The following is a 19022-nucleotide window of genomic DNA, read 5'->3' on the forward strand; positions in this document are numbered from 1 at the left end:
CATTACAAATGCCCTCCCACTTCTGGAGTCCTCAAGAGTTCTAGTCTGGGTCTATGTGATTTGGAAAGCACCGTATACACTTACAAGACTCCATAAGAAAGAGATGTGTGCATTCATCTTCAATTAAAATTATATATAAATATATATGCAAATTAACGATGGCACTCAGGATCCTGGGAAGCTGACAATTCGGCCTTCTGTGCTACAAAATTTGCACATCACTGATGCAGAGCCAGGTTTTTAAAACAGTGGTGAAGTACTTTGACTTTAGTCATTCTATAGGCAATGAATGTTGTGTAACTTAGGGCCTCTCTGATGCCCACTGAACTCAATGGAAAGGTTTCCATAAGTATCTAATACACAAGGGAATACCCCTGACACACAAACACCAGAAAAAAGCATTCATATTCCCACTAACCTATAAAAAAAGAGAAGCATCTTGAAATCAATCCAACTGGTATCATTTAGCGATGAGGTCACCATGGGTGCGATTAGTGAATCTTTTGGTCTTTTATAAAAAAAGAAAGATTTCTTGTGGACAGAAACGTTTTAGACCATTTCCACCTTAAAATGAAATATTTCTGGGTCAATCAAGAAGATAATGCTAATTAGGTTAGATCTTGCACTCTTGACTGAAGTCAGGATCTGGTCTGTACTTCCTAGAACTGTTAAGTTAAAAAAATCTTTCAGGGCTTTGGCAGGTTTCCCATAAAAAGTGTTTAGTGTTTTAAGAGGTGTAAAACTGCTCCCTGGAATTGCTTGACTATCTCTACAATACAGTATGGTGCATTCCCTGGATTTGACAAAGACAGATTGTGCAAGAATAAATGTTACAGGCTGTGGTTGTTTGTTCTCCCGTCTAAGCTTATCTGTGATACTGCAACAAAACAGTGTAATTCTACTTAACTACAGGAGAAAGGAGATTTGTCAGTACAGACAGTAGCTGTCACTTCCTACACTTCTGTTTATCTGAACTCACTCCTGAATGGCTGAAAATAACACTTCATCTGATAATGCATCTATGTAAACCTATTACAAGAGATATGAAAGACTGAACGTACTTTGAATAAACAGAAAAAAGAACAGTGACTATAAATGTTGAGTGCCTGATGGCATTCACATGGAAATATGACTAGATGAGTCACCTCAGAGACTCATAAATCTTTAAGGTCAGAAGGGACCATCATGATCATCTAATCTGACCGCTAATCAGTCCATGAGGAATTAGTGGACATAGCAACTCCCAAAAACTACAGCTGCAGCCAGAATACTATTCTATTTTCTTTCATGGTATTTGTGCAATAGCAGCATATTGCCTAACCTCCTATAAGTTATCTGTTCAGTACTTAATATGAAACATTAATGTTATTCAATTAACACTCAATGTGTGTTTTAAACACTGTTGTTTTCTACACTGGCTACCAAATGAACTCTTAGAAGGATAATCTAACTATCCATCTAGGTACTAATATGGCCCTGATGATCACCCTATGAACATCTATATAACGACCGTGCTGAGTCAGACCAATGATCCATCTAACCCAGCATCATGTCTTCTTCAGTGGCCAGGGCCTTACTCTTCGGAAGGAATGAGCAGAACAGGGCAATTATTGGATAATTCATCCCTTCTCAGCCAGTCCCAGCTTCTGGCAATCAGAGGTTCAGGGACACCAAAAGCACAGGGTTGTGTTCCTGACCATCTTGGCTTTAGACTTTGACGAACCTATCCTCCCTGAACTTACCTTTTTTCAACCCAATTATACTTTTAGCCTTTACATTATCTCTTAGCAACAAATTCCACAGGTTGACTACGCGTTGTGTGAAGAAATACTTTGTTATGTTTGTTTCAAATCTAGGGCCTATTAATTTCATCAGGTGACCTCTGGTTCTTGTGCTGTGAAGGGATACATTACACTTCTCTATTCACTTTTTCCACACTATTCATGATTTTATAGACCACTATCATAACCCCCTTCAGTCATCTCTATTCTAAAGTAATCTTTTTGATCTCTCCTCACATAGAAGCTGTTCTATATCCCTAATAATTCTTGTTGCCCTTCTCTATACCTTTTCCAATTCTAATATATCTTTTCTGAGATGAGACAACCAGAACTGCACACAATATTCAAGGTGTGGGTGTACAATGGAGTTATATAGTGGCGTTGTGATATTTTCTCTCTTATTATCCATCCCTTTCCTAACATTCTGTTCGCTTTTTTGACTCCTGTGCACATCGACCCAATGTTTTCAGAGAACTATCTATGATGATTCTGAGAACTCTTTCTTGAATGGTAAACGCTAATTTAGAACCCATAATTTTATATGAATAGTTGGGATTATTTTTTCCAAAGTGAATTACTTTGCACTTATCAACATTAAATTTCATCTGCCATATTGTTGCCCAGTGACCCAATTTTGTGAAAATATTCACAATCAGCTTTGGAACTAATTGTCTTCAGTAATTTTGTATTGTCTACAATTTTGCTATCTCTTTGTTTACCCCCTTTTCGAGATCATTTATGAATACATTGAACAGCACAGGTCCCAGTTCAGATCATCAGGGGACCCCAATATATACCTCTTTCCATTGTAAAAACTCATCATTTAATCCTACCCTTTTTCTTCTACTTTTAACCAGTTACTGACCCATAAGAGGGCCTTCCTTATTATCACAACTGCTTACTTTACTTAAGAATCTCTGCTGTGGGGCCTTGGCAAAGGTTTTCTGAAAGTCCAAGTACACTTCATCAACTGGATCACCTTTGTCCACACATTGTTGTTGACCGCCCTTAAAGAATTCTAATAGATTGGTGAGGCAGGATTTCCCTTTTCAAAAGCTGTGTTGACTCTTTCCCATCATATTGTGTTCATCATTGTGTCTGATAAGTCTGTTCTTTACTATAGTTTTAGCCAGTTTGCTTGGTACTGAAGTTACACTTACTGGTCTGTAATTGCCAGGATCACTCCTAGAGCTTTTTTAAAATATCAGTGTTACATTAGCTATCTTCCAGTCACCTGCTACAGAGGCCGATTTAAGCAATGAGTTACATACCACAGTTATCAGTTCTGCAATTTCACATCTGAGTTCCTTCAAAACACTTGGGCGAATACCATCTGCTACTATATATACCATCTAGTACTGTATACATGTACTGTATATATAGTACTGCATTGTCCATGGTCATTAAAGGGTTAATATAGATTTTAAATTGTTCAGTTACTTCAATATTTGAATTTTGTTCTTTATAAAAATTTTAAAAAAAAGAACAATACTTTGATGTGGCTGTTCAGGATCAATTGCTGAATATATAATGGGCACCTCATTTGCCTACATAGTCACCACACTACCAGTACCTAACTCAGCACTTTATTAAGCATTTCAGTATAGTTGAGCGTGAAGGGAGAAATCTAGAGCAATTCTGTATACTATACTAACAATGCAAATAATTTCAAACCCCATTTGAATGATATTCAAAATTATTCCAGCCACAAAAGTTCAAACACATTCACTGGAACGGCTATGAGAGTTCATTGTGTAGTAGAAGCATCAGTTTGTAGAGAAATACTCTGTACTGGAAGAGATAACATTTTACTTTCAAACAACAAACATTTCTGGAAATAAACCAACTATATGGCCATAAAGATTCTAAGTCATAACATTTCTCATAAAAAATGATTAATCATTACAAAAAGGCAGGAAAATGAGACATCTATTGCCGCCCACCTTGACATTTTCGTTCTTTGAAAAAAAAAATCCCTGATCTAGTTTATGAACAAGAGCTGTCAAGTGGTAGAGATTACTAGATTATTTAATCTATCAAATGTATTTTGAGATTATGATCTTTTTATTCTTTGCATCAAGAAAACACAGTGACATTAAAAAGCTTTACTCAGAAATCAGATAAACATAGCCTATGAATATACAAGTCTTTAACAAGTGCTCACATTTGCTACACTATTCATTTAAACCACACACAAACACACAGACATATTAATTATTATTATTATAATTATTGCTTTTAAAATTGATGCTTAAAATCCCATTCACTTGTAGGAGGGTTAAATAATATTTATTCTGGTTGATTGTACTAATACTTAATTTAATACCTGTGACAAGGAAAAAAAAACTCCCCCCCCCCAAAGTAATGATAGATCTGTAGCAATTTCATTTTAATATTCTTGCTTACTTGAGTTATTTTTTCAACTCCTTGGAAGCTATGTTTCTCAAAGTGTTCAGCTATATTTATGAAAGTATGACGTTCCAGATAGCAGCAATTACTGAGTACAATTAAAAGCCTTTGCTCCTAAATCAAGAGATGTTTTAAGGAAGAAAAATGAACAGTAATTAGGAAATATCAGGGATAACTGTGCATTATTATGTTTATACATATTTTGATCATGGAAAATGTTTTGTCCACTTGAATGACAACAGTCATATGATAAGCATGCTGATAAATAAAATATAGCTAACAAATAGTTTTGTAAACAAAATCCTAAGAACTGGTTAACTGGATGCAATGATTCAATAAGGGCACTTTTTCTTATGGGCTTTGTTGTCTGAAAGTATTCACTGGAATAATTGTGACTAATACAGATCTGTGATTCAGCTCCCATTCCAAAAATTAAGCCACAAACAGCTTTCCAAGAAGTGGTTTCTGCATTTTACTGTTTTTTTCTAGTAACCTGTTAAAAATGATGACCACCGTAAAATAAAACCAAAATCTTCACTTTCATATGAAACTGGCTGAAGAATTCAGTTTTAACACTCAAGCAAAGGAAGCAAAACAGATATTAAACAAATGCATTCCCATCCTCCAAATTAAACTAAATCAAAGACTTACAGAACTCAAAATCATTTCTGCATATAATTTGAAACATTGTAAGTCATCTCTGCTCTCCAATTATTTTGTTTTAAAAATCAAATATGGTTCAAAACAGATATTGAATTAGGTTATATCAAGACTGTTGGTCCATGAGACTGGTGCAACAATAGGTTACCTGGGAGAGAGGCAAGATCTAGTTTTTCTCAGGAGGTAATTGGTTGACAGGAATTCCCAAATTATAAACTCAGCTCTGGTGGTGACTTTTTGTGCAACTGTGTGCAAGTCACTTAAATTCCTCAGTTTCCCTACCTGGAAAATACTTTCCTACCTCAGAAGAGAGTTCAGGACGATCATTTGCAAAGTGCTTTAAAAATGAAAACTTTCTGAGGATAAAAGAAAAGGAGTACTAGTGGCACCTTAGAGACTAACCAATTTATTTGAGCATAAGCTTTCGTGAGCTACAGCTCACTTCATCGGATGCATCCGATGAAGTGAGCTGTAGCTCACGAAAGCTTATGCTCAAATAAATTGGTTAGTCTCTAAGGTGCCACTAGTACTCTTCTTTTTGCGAATACAGACTAACACGGCTGTTACTCTGAAACCTTTCTGAGGATAAATTACCATAGTGAGGTGTGAAGGAAGTCAATATCTTATTAAGAATGAGATCTGCAATTCCTGATAAATTCCCAGCTGTCTTACCAACCAGTAATGAACTACAATGACTCGTGTAATAAATGTGTACCCATTAATCTGCCTACTACTTGAATTAATTTACCATTATTTGTATATACAATATTCAACACAAACTGTCAAAATACAATGAAAAATCCTAGGCTGGTCACTTAATACTCTCTACTCCATAATACTCAGCTACTCCATTTGTAAATGGGGAATAATAACCCTTATTGATACTTGTATATTGATACTTGTAGTGTTTTGAAATCTACAGATTAAAACTCTTTTAAGTGCCAAATATAGAAATTAATACTCTTTCCTACTTTTGTTTATTAATATCTCATTTGAAGCTTCAAAATAATTCTTAACCAAATATGGCTGGTCAAAAATATCGGGTTACTGGCAATGATTTTTTTGCTGAAAAAGCACCGAACCATTTGTTTGGAAGGAAAAAACCCTCAAAACGTTACACGGACTTCAACAACATAGGAAAATAAAATAGGTTGATAAAAGTTAATTAACATTCACACAGTACTTGGAGAATTAGAATGATATAAGGACTAAATTATTATTAAATTTCAGAATTTAGAACTCTGGGTCTAATCCTACAAGTCTTTTCTTACTAATTGCAGTTAGACTACTCATGAAAGTAAGGGATATAGGTTGGGCCCTTAAACGTTTCTAAATTCTTCAGGAAATAGATTATTAAAAACATAATAAAAGCTTCAAATTCATTCTTTGAGGGGTATAACTTTATATGTTTCAGTAGCCCTTGTGCTGGGGGTATGTACTCTTTGGGAATGCATTAGTTCAAATAACTGGGACAAAAAATGCAACATTAGGAATTTTATGGAAAAGCAACTTTTTCTAGTCTCTCATGCACCACAACACATTCTACTATAAGGAAGATGACTTACCAAAGCAAACTATATTATTTTACACATTTATCTCTATGTTCTAAAAATAAATAAATGAAATTTAATTACCTGTCTGACGGATACAGATATTCGCACTTGAGTTTTAACTAAACATCAAGGGCCAGACCCTCAACTGGTATAAATTAGTGCTACCTTCATTGACGTCAATAGAGCTACACCAGTTTATACCCATTGAGGACCTGGCTGCAACAGTTATGTTTTTAAATAAAATTCATGAGTAAGAATCTGTAGGAAATATGCTGAATACCCAACAATCCAAAGCTCGAGATACCATTATATTAGCTTTTCTGATAACCATGCAGTTAGTAAAGTTTTATATTATTTTGTAAAAAGTGACTTAGGAAAACACAAATGCATTACAAAAGACACACAGTAAAAGATAAAAGCCTTATTCAACATTTAATTTTACCCCAATAAGACATTTTAACTAGAAGCCACACTTACGGAAGATAAATTAGAGTCTTCATGAATGCTTCCAAATAAATCAGGAGATGAAATGTCAACTGAAAGACTGAAAATATTTTGAAAAAAGTGAATTGGAGAGTATTCTTTTTACTCTAAGCATTTACAAATCAGCTATGATGCGTGCTTGCTGGAGAACAACATTTCTATTTCTCAACAACTTTTGAGGTTTTGACATGCAGAACAAGGTTCCAAATGGAACAAAACCAAAACCTTTCAAACATATTTGCAAAATTGAATTGGGTTTAAATTCCATTTTTTTAAATCAAAAATATCTGGTCTTCAATTTGGGTCTCTCCCCCTGAGAGTCAGTCAGCCCACCTTGGACCTCAGAGACCTTCTTGTCAAAAATCTCATCAAAATCAATATGGTTTTGATGAAAAATATTTAGTCGAAAATGTTCTGACTGGCTGTAGTGCTGGGTTCAGCTGAAAAGACTATAGAAAAAGTTGGAGTGCTGTGTCACAGCATCTCATACCACGGAACAGAAGGCAGAATGAGCTGTAGAGCTTTTCTAAATCACCCACAAACTGATCAAGAGCTTTGGGAACAGGTACTGCCATTCCAGCAATCATGTTGGGGCAGGGCGGAAGGTGGAGTCGCACCTTTCTGCACTTTCTTTGATTTACAATAAAATAGTTTCTGTTTACTACTTTTATACACCAAATAAAGGTAAACCAAGTAAAGAGAAAAACAAAGGTGGTCTTTCAGGATACAGAAATTCAGGTTCTTATGACTCCTCAGAGCTCTGAAATTAGTGGTTGATGGAATAAAAGCAAAATTGTCAACAATTTAGTAGATATGTTGATAGGAGTTATGAACATGCCAAAGACAGAGGGCAAAGCAAGGAAAATACCATTCCCCATTGGTAGATGTTATTCAATGACAGTGGCAAATTCTTTCATATAAACTGCTTGGAAGCTATAGCTGTGACAAAAACCACCAGGCACAGATACTAACATTAGAACAAAAAATGGGCTAGTTTGGTGTAACAGTTACAACCTTTAGAAAGATGATTCTCTTTGGGAATTAAACACAGGGATTTTGAATAAGCTAGCTTTCATTAAGCACTACAATAGCTACTAAGAAAATAACTTTTTAATATTCATCATATTTTATTATCTTATTCAAATCTGTATTTCATTTTTTTTGGTATAAAAACATTCTATTTGGCTCCATGGCATTTTTGGTCAAAGCCAAAATTGTTCACAAAAGGTATTTATTACATATACCTCAGGAATACTGGTGAGGAAAACCTTGTAGTAAAAAACAGACAATTTTATGCTGAAATTTGCAACTTCAAATATTCCAACTGTGTTATTTTACTTACTGTGTGGTATCTGCATCACCATCAGGCTTGGTGCTCAGTTGTTCCAGACAATCAATAAAAACCTATCAAATAATAATAAAAAAAAATCTGAATTTTCCATCAGAGCTGAACTACTGGTACAAAACCTGCAAAATATTTTAATTTTTCTTAACTGAATTTTTAACTGCAGCTCATCTAAGCAGAATAATCACAAATACCCCAATTTTCTTACACCTCAAAAAACTGAAAACAGTAGCATTTTAAATTAAGCCAGGCAATGTTTTCATGATCTTGTCAGCCTTTATTTTCCTGTGGAAAAAAAGATCTGTGCTATTTCTTTGTACTATATGTCATCTTGCTAAATGACCTCCCAAATCAGAGGACTGAGGGTCCACTGGTTTACAAGGAACATATCTTTAATGGCTTTAAAGTGCTTCAACAGAGTCCCCAAAGCAAACATCTCTTAAGCACCACTACGCATCATTTCTTTGGTCTGATTTGTGAGATTTCACTTGATAACACAATACAAACAATTGTTAAAACTGATGGGTGCTGCTTTATTATCTTAAAAAAAATTCTGGGTTATTAGTTATACATTTAAAATATTACCTCAAAAATTCGTTGCAAAGAGCACTGGTTTCTAATATGAAACTAAGGGCCAGATCCTCAGCTGTAAACTGGCATAGCTCCACTGACTGCAACGGAACTATGCCAATTTATTCCAGCTCAGGAGCTTGCCCTTAGTTTCGTATTAGAAACCGGTGCTCTTTCAACCAAATTTTAAGTTAATCTTTTACTATATAATTAATAACCCAGAAAATGCTTGAAGTTAAGCTAATGCTTCAGGTATATGCTTGAAGCGTTTAGTTTCTCTCATGAATTAGGGCCTTAGAAACCCCAGGAACCATTAAGCATCATTACCCTTAAGAGTTACTGTAATTTGAAGTTAAGATAACACTTATGTCTGGATGATCTGAATTAAACAGTATCTGACATCTTATCACCTTTTATTACTTTTTGGGGAGCAATGGATACAATATAAGCCCTTAATCACTCATTTACGATCCCCAATTCCAGTTTAAAATTACCTGCATGATACCAATGCTTAGCTGGCACACATCCTCCTGTGTTTTATGTTGCTGGAAAACCTGAAGGAACAACCATATAACTTCAGTGGAATAGCTTCAGAAGGCCTTCTTCCAAAGGAAGTGAGGAAAGGGAAGAGTTATAAATATCAAAGCTAGTTTCTCTGTATACACTGCTCTTGTGAGACTCCCCAGGGAATGAAGAGTGGCTGGTAGAACAAATCCTATGTACAAACACAATGGATAGGGCGTGTGGGCATCCTATAGTGAAGGGGAAACACAATGATGGGAACAATACTGGCACGTGATGCTAGCTGGAATTCCAGTTCTCCATACCATGAAAGTGAAACTGTGATTAAAAAAGGGTGGGAGAAAGAATAAGTGAGTGGAAGGGAAAGTAATAGCTAGATTTCCTTCATCCTGTATGTCACAGAAACTTGGAGAAAAAGGATTGTAGCAACGTGTAGGATGGGGGAAACCTAGTGAAGCTGAAGAGAAAACAGAGAACTGGGCGATAGTAGAAGCTCTTGGGACTTCTCAAGATCATCTTTGTTAGCATGTGAAATTCATCTCATGGGGAGGGATTAATTGTGAAGTAATATCCTCTTTTGGGTTCTTCTGGGGAACCCTCATTGGGGGAATAGGATACCTTTGTTGTACATGGGACAAAGAAGGAGAGAGCAACAGCACCCAATCCTATGAGATGCTAAGCATCTGCTGAAGAATGCTCTTATGTCTTTCTGAAGTCAATGGAATCAGGTCCCGAAGGCAGTAAACAAATGGGGATAACGCTATCATGTGGCATACTGGAGTAGGGAAAACAAAGGGTTGAGTTATGTCCCAAATAAAGTCTAGTTGTGATATGTATTTATAACTGGCTCTCCAGGGTACTACACCATAAGATCATACCTGCTGCCATTTGAAAGCTACAGGTCACAGCCTTTCATATAAAAAAATTACATTTAAGTACAGTTCACTTTTTGCCCCCAAATATGAGTGCAATTTGAAAACTGACTGAATATTGCAAGGGCTTTTTTTTTTGGTCAAAGAGCAGAAAAAATATTGTGAAGCTTGAGTAATTTCTTAATTCATTTTATAACAGCCTCTCTGTATTATTCACAAACACTAATAATACATAATGAAAACATATTTATACAGTAATTGCTTTTAAATGTAATAACAATTTACATACAAGGAAAGAAAATAAAGTACATAGCAAGACTTACACTGGCTTCTCCAGGTTTGCAGTCCAGAACACTCTTGAGTGACTGCAAGGAATGCACAATGCATTGTTCAAACTGGGATGGCTGAAAGTAAAAAGATTTTTGAATTCCTAAATGAATGTGCAATGTATGCTATACAAACTACTAATATACACATTTTTTTTACAGTAATGGAGAAGATACTCATTTTTTACTGATCCAATATGGAAACCCCCCCCTACAAATTTCATGATACATATATTACAGAAAGCCCTTGTTTTAATGATGTACTTTCATACTGAAGCAAACAAAAATAATTACACAGATCAATTTCCTTTGTAAGTGTGTGAATGAGGGGTTCTTGCATGGTTTCTTCGCCTTAAGCCTGCAGTGAACTTCTTATACCTTGTTTGTGATTGCACAGATGGCTACTCAGGAAAAGTCTGGGGGTAAAATCCTGGCCCCATTGTAGTCAATAGCAGAAGTCCTATTGACTAACAGGGCCAGGATTTAAATTTAATAGGGTCATTCTAGGGCATCACAAATTCACCATTATGATTTCACTATCATGAAATCAACAACAACAACTAGTGGTGGATTGGTTTGGAAGTCAGGCAACCTTGTCTATTCAGAAATTGCTTCATGTATAAATCTAGATGCAAATGAATTGGTAGCATTATCCCTGTTAGCCAATCTCCCCTTATCCCCCTCTCTTGCTCGATATTGTGCCACTCTGGTTTGAGACCACCTGATGGCACTGGGGGGAAATTGTGTTTCCCGAGGGGAACATGAAAGTGAAAAAGCTATCTCCATCCTAGAAAAAGGGACAGCAATCCAGTTGATTTGGCTCAAAAATGGGAGCCAGAAACTTCGAAGTTCAACTCCTCATTCTGCCCTTTACCCTTTGTGTAGCTTAGGGTAAGTCACTTCACTTCCGTTTCCCTAACCTAGGACATCAGGATAACACTTATCCACCTCACATATGTGTCATGAAGATTGATTCATGTCTGTAGAGCAATTTGAAATCTAAAGCACTGTGCTAAAATGCTATTTATTCATTTTTAGAACAAAGCTCCTGAAGGCATACAGCAGAGAAAGAGAGCTAAATTGGCAGAAAAAGGGTTTCAGTGGAAAAGTAAAATGCTGCTCCTTTCATTTTTGTTCTCATGTAGATTTTTATTGCCTGCAAAGAAAATAATAAAGCTTCTCTGTACATTAACCTTTGTGCATTACAGACCCCATGGCTGTAGGTTTCTGACAACAGTATCCCAAAACATGTTTTAACAGCTGTATAAATATCAAGGATGTTAATAACTAATTTTCTTGCATGCATTTTATACATATAGTTTAAGCTTAAGCTGTCTCCAAAGGCCCTCTCTGGCCTTGTTTACCCTCAGAAATTTTGCTACGGTTTCCCATCATTACAACAACTGATTCAGATCCACCAATGGTGGCAACAATGGGATTATTCATATAAACAAGGCATTAGCAGTTGCCAATATTTTAAGCACCATGTCATGCTCTGAGCAGGATTAGATGACACCATACTTAAGATGGTGGCAGCTCCCTAAAGACCCACAGACACTAGCAATCCTCCCACTGTTTCTGCTGCTGGCAGAGCTAAACTGGTGGGAAATTTTTGCAAAAAATCCTAGGGTAGCGATAGCTTTGGAGCACAGTAAAGAAGCACTAATAAGGTACTTTTTTTTTTTTTTTTTTAGAATTATTAGTTCTACAAAAGAATGACCATGTATGTAAATCTGGATGGAAGAAGGAAATGGGGCACTGGTCTGGACTGAAATGACCAGAGAACGTTGCAATTGAGAATGAAACCCAGAAATCAGGACTCCCAGTACTCTATTTTAATAACCAGACAACACTCCTTCCAACATTATGTATATCTGGAATGCTTCACACCCTCCTACTCAACTTCATTCAAATGTATTTATAGTAACAAACAAGCACAACTTCAGGCGGATGGCCTACCGAGTACTGTCTTATATAATACATCTTAATCCTCCCACAGCCATTTCTGCTTTCTCAGATTGTTTTTAAGTCATGCCTACAATGTGCTTGTCATCTTTTAGCCATTAGTCATTACTATTTCTTTCCCGAAAGCACCTCACTAATTTATTTGAATATGGTTTCAAGTCATTTATTGTTTGTCTGTGAGCAACCTCCTAAATTAGTTGGCTCTCAGTTAAATTTCTCATTATACCAGAAAAGCAACTTTTTATATGTACTATAGTCCAGCTTCCATGGTAACGAACCCACTAAGTTATGAAGCACTGTGACGTGGACCGAACTTGTCACAACCTGAGAAAAAAAACTCTATTTTAGCAGAACATCCATAGCTAAAAAAGAAACTTTTTAAAAAAAAAATCTCAACACAACCTTACTAAGGAAGGTCAGTAAAAACTTTATGGGGACACATTAACCCACCCCAACCCTCTCAATTTATATACATACTAGCCTCTTCTCCATGTCCTTCTTTACATTCTACTCATATTAAAGGACCGACTCTAGCAAAGCTTTACTCACATGAGTAATCCTTACTCATGTTAGTAGTCCACTGACATGAATTGCTACTCACATAAATAAAGATTATTCACATATGGCTGTGCAGCACTGGGACCGAAGACACTGCTTTTGAAAACTCCATCTATAAGCTGAAATTTATCTAGTTTTTAAAAAACTACTTTGGACTGTGCTTATGCTGACTAACACATGTAAGAAAATCCACCAGCAGAAAAATAACTCTTGAAAGAGGGAAAAGATGAAAGAAGAGAAAAAGTAGCTTTTGAATTTGTGATAGGATTTATACCACCATGAATATTTGAGAAAGTGAGCAGACAGAGGGCAGAAAGAATTCACTTAGGAGTATAATCTGTCCTCCATCTAAATTCTAACTCACTTTAGATGGGAACTGATTAGTTTTATTTTGTACCATAATTTAATTCTTTTATAAATACATATGCACACATGTGTAAATATAAGTAAATTTATACTATGCTGCAAAACTTTTAACATTTATGAAAAGAAAAATGAAATTTACACAAGTCATGTTTACACCACATGCACAAAAAATGGGTGCCCGGAAACACACAAAGTGTACCCACCAGAGATGTTAAGCCTTCATTATCAATCACCCAGTCTTCCTTTTCAGCTAACCTCTTCACATCTGTAAAAAGAAAAGGTGTTAAAATGCTAGGTTTCATTATAAAAAACTCCTTGAACTTCACAAGAGAGAAAACCACAGGCACCTTAGTGTGATGAATAGGCATACAAATACATTGGCCATACTTAAAAGATTTCAGCCACTTTTCAAATGACTAAGAATGGCACACACACATAGTTTGCTGCTACTTTCTCCTTCAGAAGTAAAATGTATGGTGCATGGCAATAGTTGCATAAAGCCCACCTTTTACTGGAAAGCCTGAGGTTAAAGAAATACTGTTACAATCCTCTGTTTTAAAAAAAATGGATATATCATGGCTGCGTACCCATAATATAGGCATTATATTTGGGAATTTAAATGCATGTTTGTTTTATTATTCCTTGCTCAATGCAGTTAAAAAAAACAAACCATTAAGTACATAACTTAATCGGAGATCAGGACAAGTATTAAGACTCACATAATTACATTAAATATTTATAATATGTTTGGTTTGAGAGTTTTCAATCAGGATCAGGACTCCATTGTGCTAGGTGTTGCTCAAACATATATGAAAAATCCATCCAGGCTCTGGAGAGCTTATAAGAAGCAAGTGACATAAGAAGGGTAGGAAAGGGGAGAGGAAGAAGAGGAGTATAACGATCAGTTATGTACAGTTTAGGTACTTATATGCATTTGCAGGTTGCCCCATTTACCCTTCAACCTAGTCATCATTAATTGGTAGATTTGATTGATTGATTGATATTATGGCAGAGAAGCATCTTGAAGTACATTCATAGCACTATACTATGCAAAAGTAGCAACTTGTTACCAACAGATCTTCTCCAGAATCTGCCAACTTTATATTTTGTTTTTGATGGTTTATTCCCTTCAGACCTTCAGCTCCAACTCAGATATAAAGGTGGGACCTGAATTACATTCCTTCTTATTCATCATCAAAAGAACTGATTACTAAATTCCAGTCAGTTACACTTGTACAAGCCTCACTGCCTTATTTGGCATTAGCATAATTTAGTTTGCATGACCTTTATTGCCAGTGATGATGCATAAGAAGGAAAGAAACCAGCTTGACTATCAGGTCCCAGGCTGAGTTCACAAGGCTGTCAACTAGAAAAACCCTCTTCCATTTACTTGTAAACTGAACACGTTTATCGTTGAACGACAATAAGCATCCCACAGTCATTTCCAGTTTGACAAAACCTCATTCCAGCAAAAATCTATTTGTAAAATAACCACAGGCTGTATCCCTGAAAATAAGAGCTGCAATACAAGGTAAAATTATCTTCAAAACTGAATTTTTTAAACCATTAGATTACTGTTTAAATTGCATTTACCGCTGAAATTTTGTTTGCAGGTCAATAACAAAATAATGTACAGCTTAGTGCTGTGACACAGCTTATATAAGAAGAGAACCCCATTACCACTGTACCATGTGGACACATTCTGTCCAAAAAATTAAATTTTTTAAATTATAGAATAGAAAATTAAGCAGCACTGTAAAAGCACTTTCGTCCACAAAGATGAATAAACTAAAAATTATTCACACAAAGACGAGGCACAGCATAATCAAGCAAGAAAATTTCAGAGTTATAGTTAATGTTCTTTCTTTAATGCAGATGCATCAGTGGAATAAAATTATGATTGGCATGAAATAGAAATAGGTCTTTTTAATGCATATTGCAAAAGAGGGAACTGAATTACATTGCTTCTTGTGCACCTTCAAAAGAATTGTTTATTAAATTCCAGTCAATTACACTTGTACAAACCTCACTGTCTAATTTGGCATTAGCATAATTTAGTTTGCATGACCTCTATTGCCAGTGATGATGCATGAGAGAGAAGAAACCAGCTTGATTCTCAGACCCCAGGTTGAGTTTACAGGGCTGATGATTAGAAAAACAAATAGATTAAAGCCATTACATTGAATAAATAGGATTGGTTTTCTTTTTACAAGAATATGAAGGAATAATCAATGAATGCATGACAAGGGAAGTGTTCTAGTTGGATTTCATGGGCACTAAATGGACAGTTAGTGTGAGTTAACAAATATAGGCAACAATGTGAATGTAGCATGAGAAATCAAGAGTTAGTTAAGGGCCGTAAATGATCATCAATATTTGAAAAATATTCTGAAAATGGAAAATATTATACAGTATAAATATCAGATATGATTATTGCTGTTCTTTTCAGAGAGGTCCAGATTCAGTAAAGCACTGAAGCACATGCCTAACTTTAAGCAAGTGAGTAGTTCCACTCACTTCTCACATAGGATTACTCATGTTCCTAAAGTTAGGCTTAAGTATCTTGGTGAAAAAATGGTTACTCACCCTTTTTGCAACTGTTGTTCTTCGAGATGTGTTGCTCATATCTATTCCAATTAGGTGTGTGCGCGTGCTGTGTGCGTGACTGTCGGAAACTTTTCTCTAGCAGGTACCCATCAGGCTGTCTGTGGAGGCCCCTGGAGTGGAGCCGATATGGCGCTCTATATACGACCCTGCTGGCCTGACCCCCCTTCAGTTCCTTCTTGCCGGCAACTCCGACAGAGGGGAAAGGTGTGGGGGAATGGAATAGATATGAGCAACACATCTTGAATAACAACAGTTACAAAAACGGAGAGTGACTGTTTTTTTCTTCTTCGAGTGCTTGCTCATATCAATTCTAGTTAGGTGACTTCCAAGCCTTACCTTGCAGGTGGGGTCAGAGTCAAGGTATCGCTGACCGAAGTACTGCGCTGCTGAAGGCTGCATTGTTCCAAGATTGGTGGACGATGGCGTAGTGCGATGTGAAAGTATGCATTGAAGACCGTGCGGCAGCCCTGCAGATTTCCTGGAGAGGTACATGGGCCAAGAAGGCTGTCGACGAGGCCTAAGCCGAGTCATAACAAGTGTGGATACAAACCATGATCCAGGAGGAGATCCACTGGGATGAGACTGGCAAACCTTTCATCCGCTCTGCCAAGGCAACAAACAACTGGGTTGTCTTGCGGAACGGCTTTGTGCAGTCAATACAGAAAGCGAGCGCCCTCCTGACGTCCAGCGAGTGCAGCTGCTGTTTGTGGGGGCTGACGTGGTTTTAGGTAGAAAACTGGCAGAAAGATGTCCTGGCTAACATGGAAGTGGGACACCACTTTAGGAAGGAAGGCCGGGTGAGGACTAAGTTGCACCTTATTCTTATGAAAGATAGTGTACGGAGGTTCAGACGTGAGGGCCTGCAGTTTAGACACGCGTCGTGCCGAGGTGATAGCCACCAGAAAAGCAACCTTCCAAGAGACGCAGAGGAGCCAACAGGAAGCTCGTGGCTTGAAGGGAGATCCCGTGAGGCGGGAGAGGACTAGGTTGAGGTCCCAGGTCAGAACAGGGGGCTTCTGTATCTTCTGTAACAGGGGGATGTATCTTCTCCAAACCTGTTAGGAAATGTTCCACGATGGGGTGCGTGAACACCGAGTGCCTGGAAACGCCCAGGTGAAATGCCAAGATGGCCGCGAGGTGGACCTTGAGAGAACCAAATGCCAGGTGCTGGTCCTTCAGATACAGAAGATAATCCAGGATACAAGGAATGGGAGCCTGGAGTGGGGGCACCTGCCTTTGGGCACATCAGATAGAGAACCTCTTCCATTTTGCTCTGTATGTGGCCCTAGTAGACAGCTTGCGGCTCTCCAGAAGCACCCGCCTCACAGGGTCCGAACAGGCGAGCTCTGCCTGGTTCAACCACGGATCCTCCAGGCCATGTGGTGGAGCGACTGAAGGTCCAGGTGAAGAAGGTGACCGTGATTCTGTGAGATGAGGTTGGAAGTGAGAGATAGCTGTATCGGTAAGTGGACCTATAGGTCCATGAGGGTGAGGTACGATCACCGTCGAGGCCAAGCTGGAGCCACCAGTATTACGTCTGCTTTGTCCCTGTGGACCTTGAGGAGCACCTTGTGGATGAGCGGAAATGGTGGGAAGGCATATAGCAGTTGACCGGACCATGGAATCATGAATGCATTTGTGATCAAGCCTGGGCTGTGGCCCGTGAAAGAGCAGAAGTTTGGGGACTTCCTGTTGGCCCGTGTGGTGAACAGGTCGATTCGGGGAAACCCCCTGCGGAAGATGGAGTGGATGATGTCCGGACGAATAGATCACATGTGCATGAGGAACCATCTGCTCAAGCTGTCCACCAGCACGTTTTGAATGCCCAGCAGGTATGAAGCCTGGAGAAGGATGGAGTGGGCTAGACAAAATTCCCACAGGAGGAGGGCTTCCTGACAGAGAGGAGACAATCAGGCTCCACCTTGCCTGTTTATATAAAACATGGCCGTGGTATTGTCCGTCAGGACCGCTACACAGTGGCCCTGCAAGCGGGACAGAAACACTTGGCAGGTGAGGCAGATCGCCCCGAGTTCTTTGATGTTGATATGCAAAGCCAGCTCCTCTACCTGCCACAAGCCCTGAGTCATCAGGCTCCTGAGATGAGCTCCCCAGCCCAGAGCAGATGTGTCCATTACCAGAGTCAAAGTGGGCTAGGGAGGGTGGAAAGGAACCCCGGCGCCTACCATGCGGGGATCTAGCCACCAACACAGTGTTGAGGACTCGAACCCCAGACGGCACGGTTTGTTGTCTGACTGGAGAGAGACAGGCAACACCAGCAAGGTCCAAACGCAAAGCTCTTTATTGAAGAGTGCACACAACAATAGAGAGCAGCCCGTCTCCAAAGAGAACCAGCAGCCTCTAAGTAAAACTAATAGTTTTTTATAGACAGTACTGTCGCGTCACAGATTTATTCATAAAGCAGTCCCCCGCCCTTATGTTAGTTAAAATCCTCTTTCTCTATTATGCATGCACTTCTACCCCCTTATTGTAGATAACTTTTAGCAAATCATAATGCTTCACTAACTTTCTTATCGGTATGGGTGTCAACCAGGAGACAAGGAGTTAAGAACAGACATAACACAAAAACAAGGAGTGGAAAACAGCGCCTCCGTATCTCAGCAAGACAGCTCCCAGAAAATCTCATACAAAAATGCAGGAATGCAGGCCTCCCCTTTTTTCTCACTCTCTGTAACTTAAACAAGTATTCCTTCATTCTACTTTCAGAGACTTTCCCAGCAGCCTTTCTTGGCCTGACTTTGGTTCAGTTGGCATAACTGCTTCATGTGTAACTTTTCTCACCTAACAACAGGGAATCAAGGGTGTGCCTTGGGACTGTCAGCACCATGTCCAGACTGTCGCGACCCGGGCAGTACACAGACACGAGCCACACTTGCAGAGGCCTGAGTTGTAGCCTGACATGTTGAACCACATAAGTGCAGCAAGCCATATGACCCAGCAGCCTGAGACACTGCCTCGCCGTGGTGGTGGGAAAGCTGCAAAGGCCG

The 19022-nt window shown here is 38.2% G+C and overlaps 1 protein-coding gene across 3 annotated transcripts in view; it reads right to left on the reverse strand.

The window, feature by feature from the left end:
• The window catches only part of EXOC2 (exocyst complex component 2), a 186676-nt gene that overhangs the window by 56228 nt on the left and 111426 nt on the right, over positions 1-19022 (reverse strand). For all 3 annotated transcript variants that reach the window (XM_048839740.2, XM_048839741.2, XM_048839742.2), the window contains 6 exons: positions 13614-13675; positions 10519-10599; positions 9296-9355; positions 8229-8290; positions 6881-6947; positions 4188-4304 (listed from right to left, as the gene is read on the reverse strand). In XM_048839740.2, coding sequence (XP_048695697.1) covers positions 4188-4304; positions 6881-6947; positions 8229-8290; positions 9296-9355; positions 10519-10599; positions 13614-13675 — 449 coding nt within the window. The remainder of the gene's footprint in view (positions 1-4187; positions 4305-6880; positions 6948-8228; positions 8291-9295; positions 9356-10518; positions 10600-13613; positions 13676-19022) is intronic.

The sequence above is a fragment of the Caretta caretta genome, chromosome 2, assembly GCF_965140235.1.
Source record: "Caretta caretta isolate rCarCar2 chromosome 2, rCarCar1.hap1, whole genome shotgun sequence".
In the NCBI taxonomy this organism is placed as follows: domain Eukaryota; kingdom Metazoa; phylum Chordata; order Testudines; family Cheloniidae; genus Caretta; species Caretta caretta.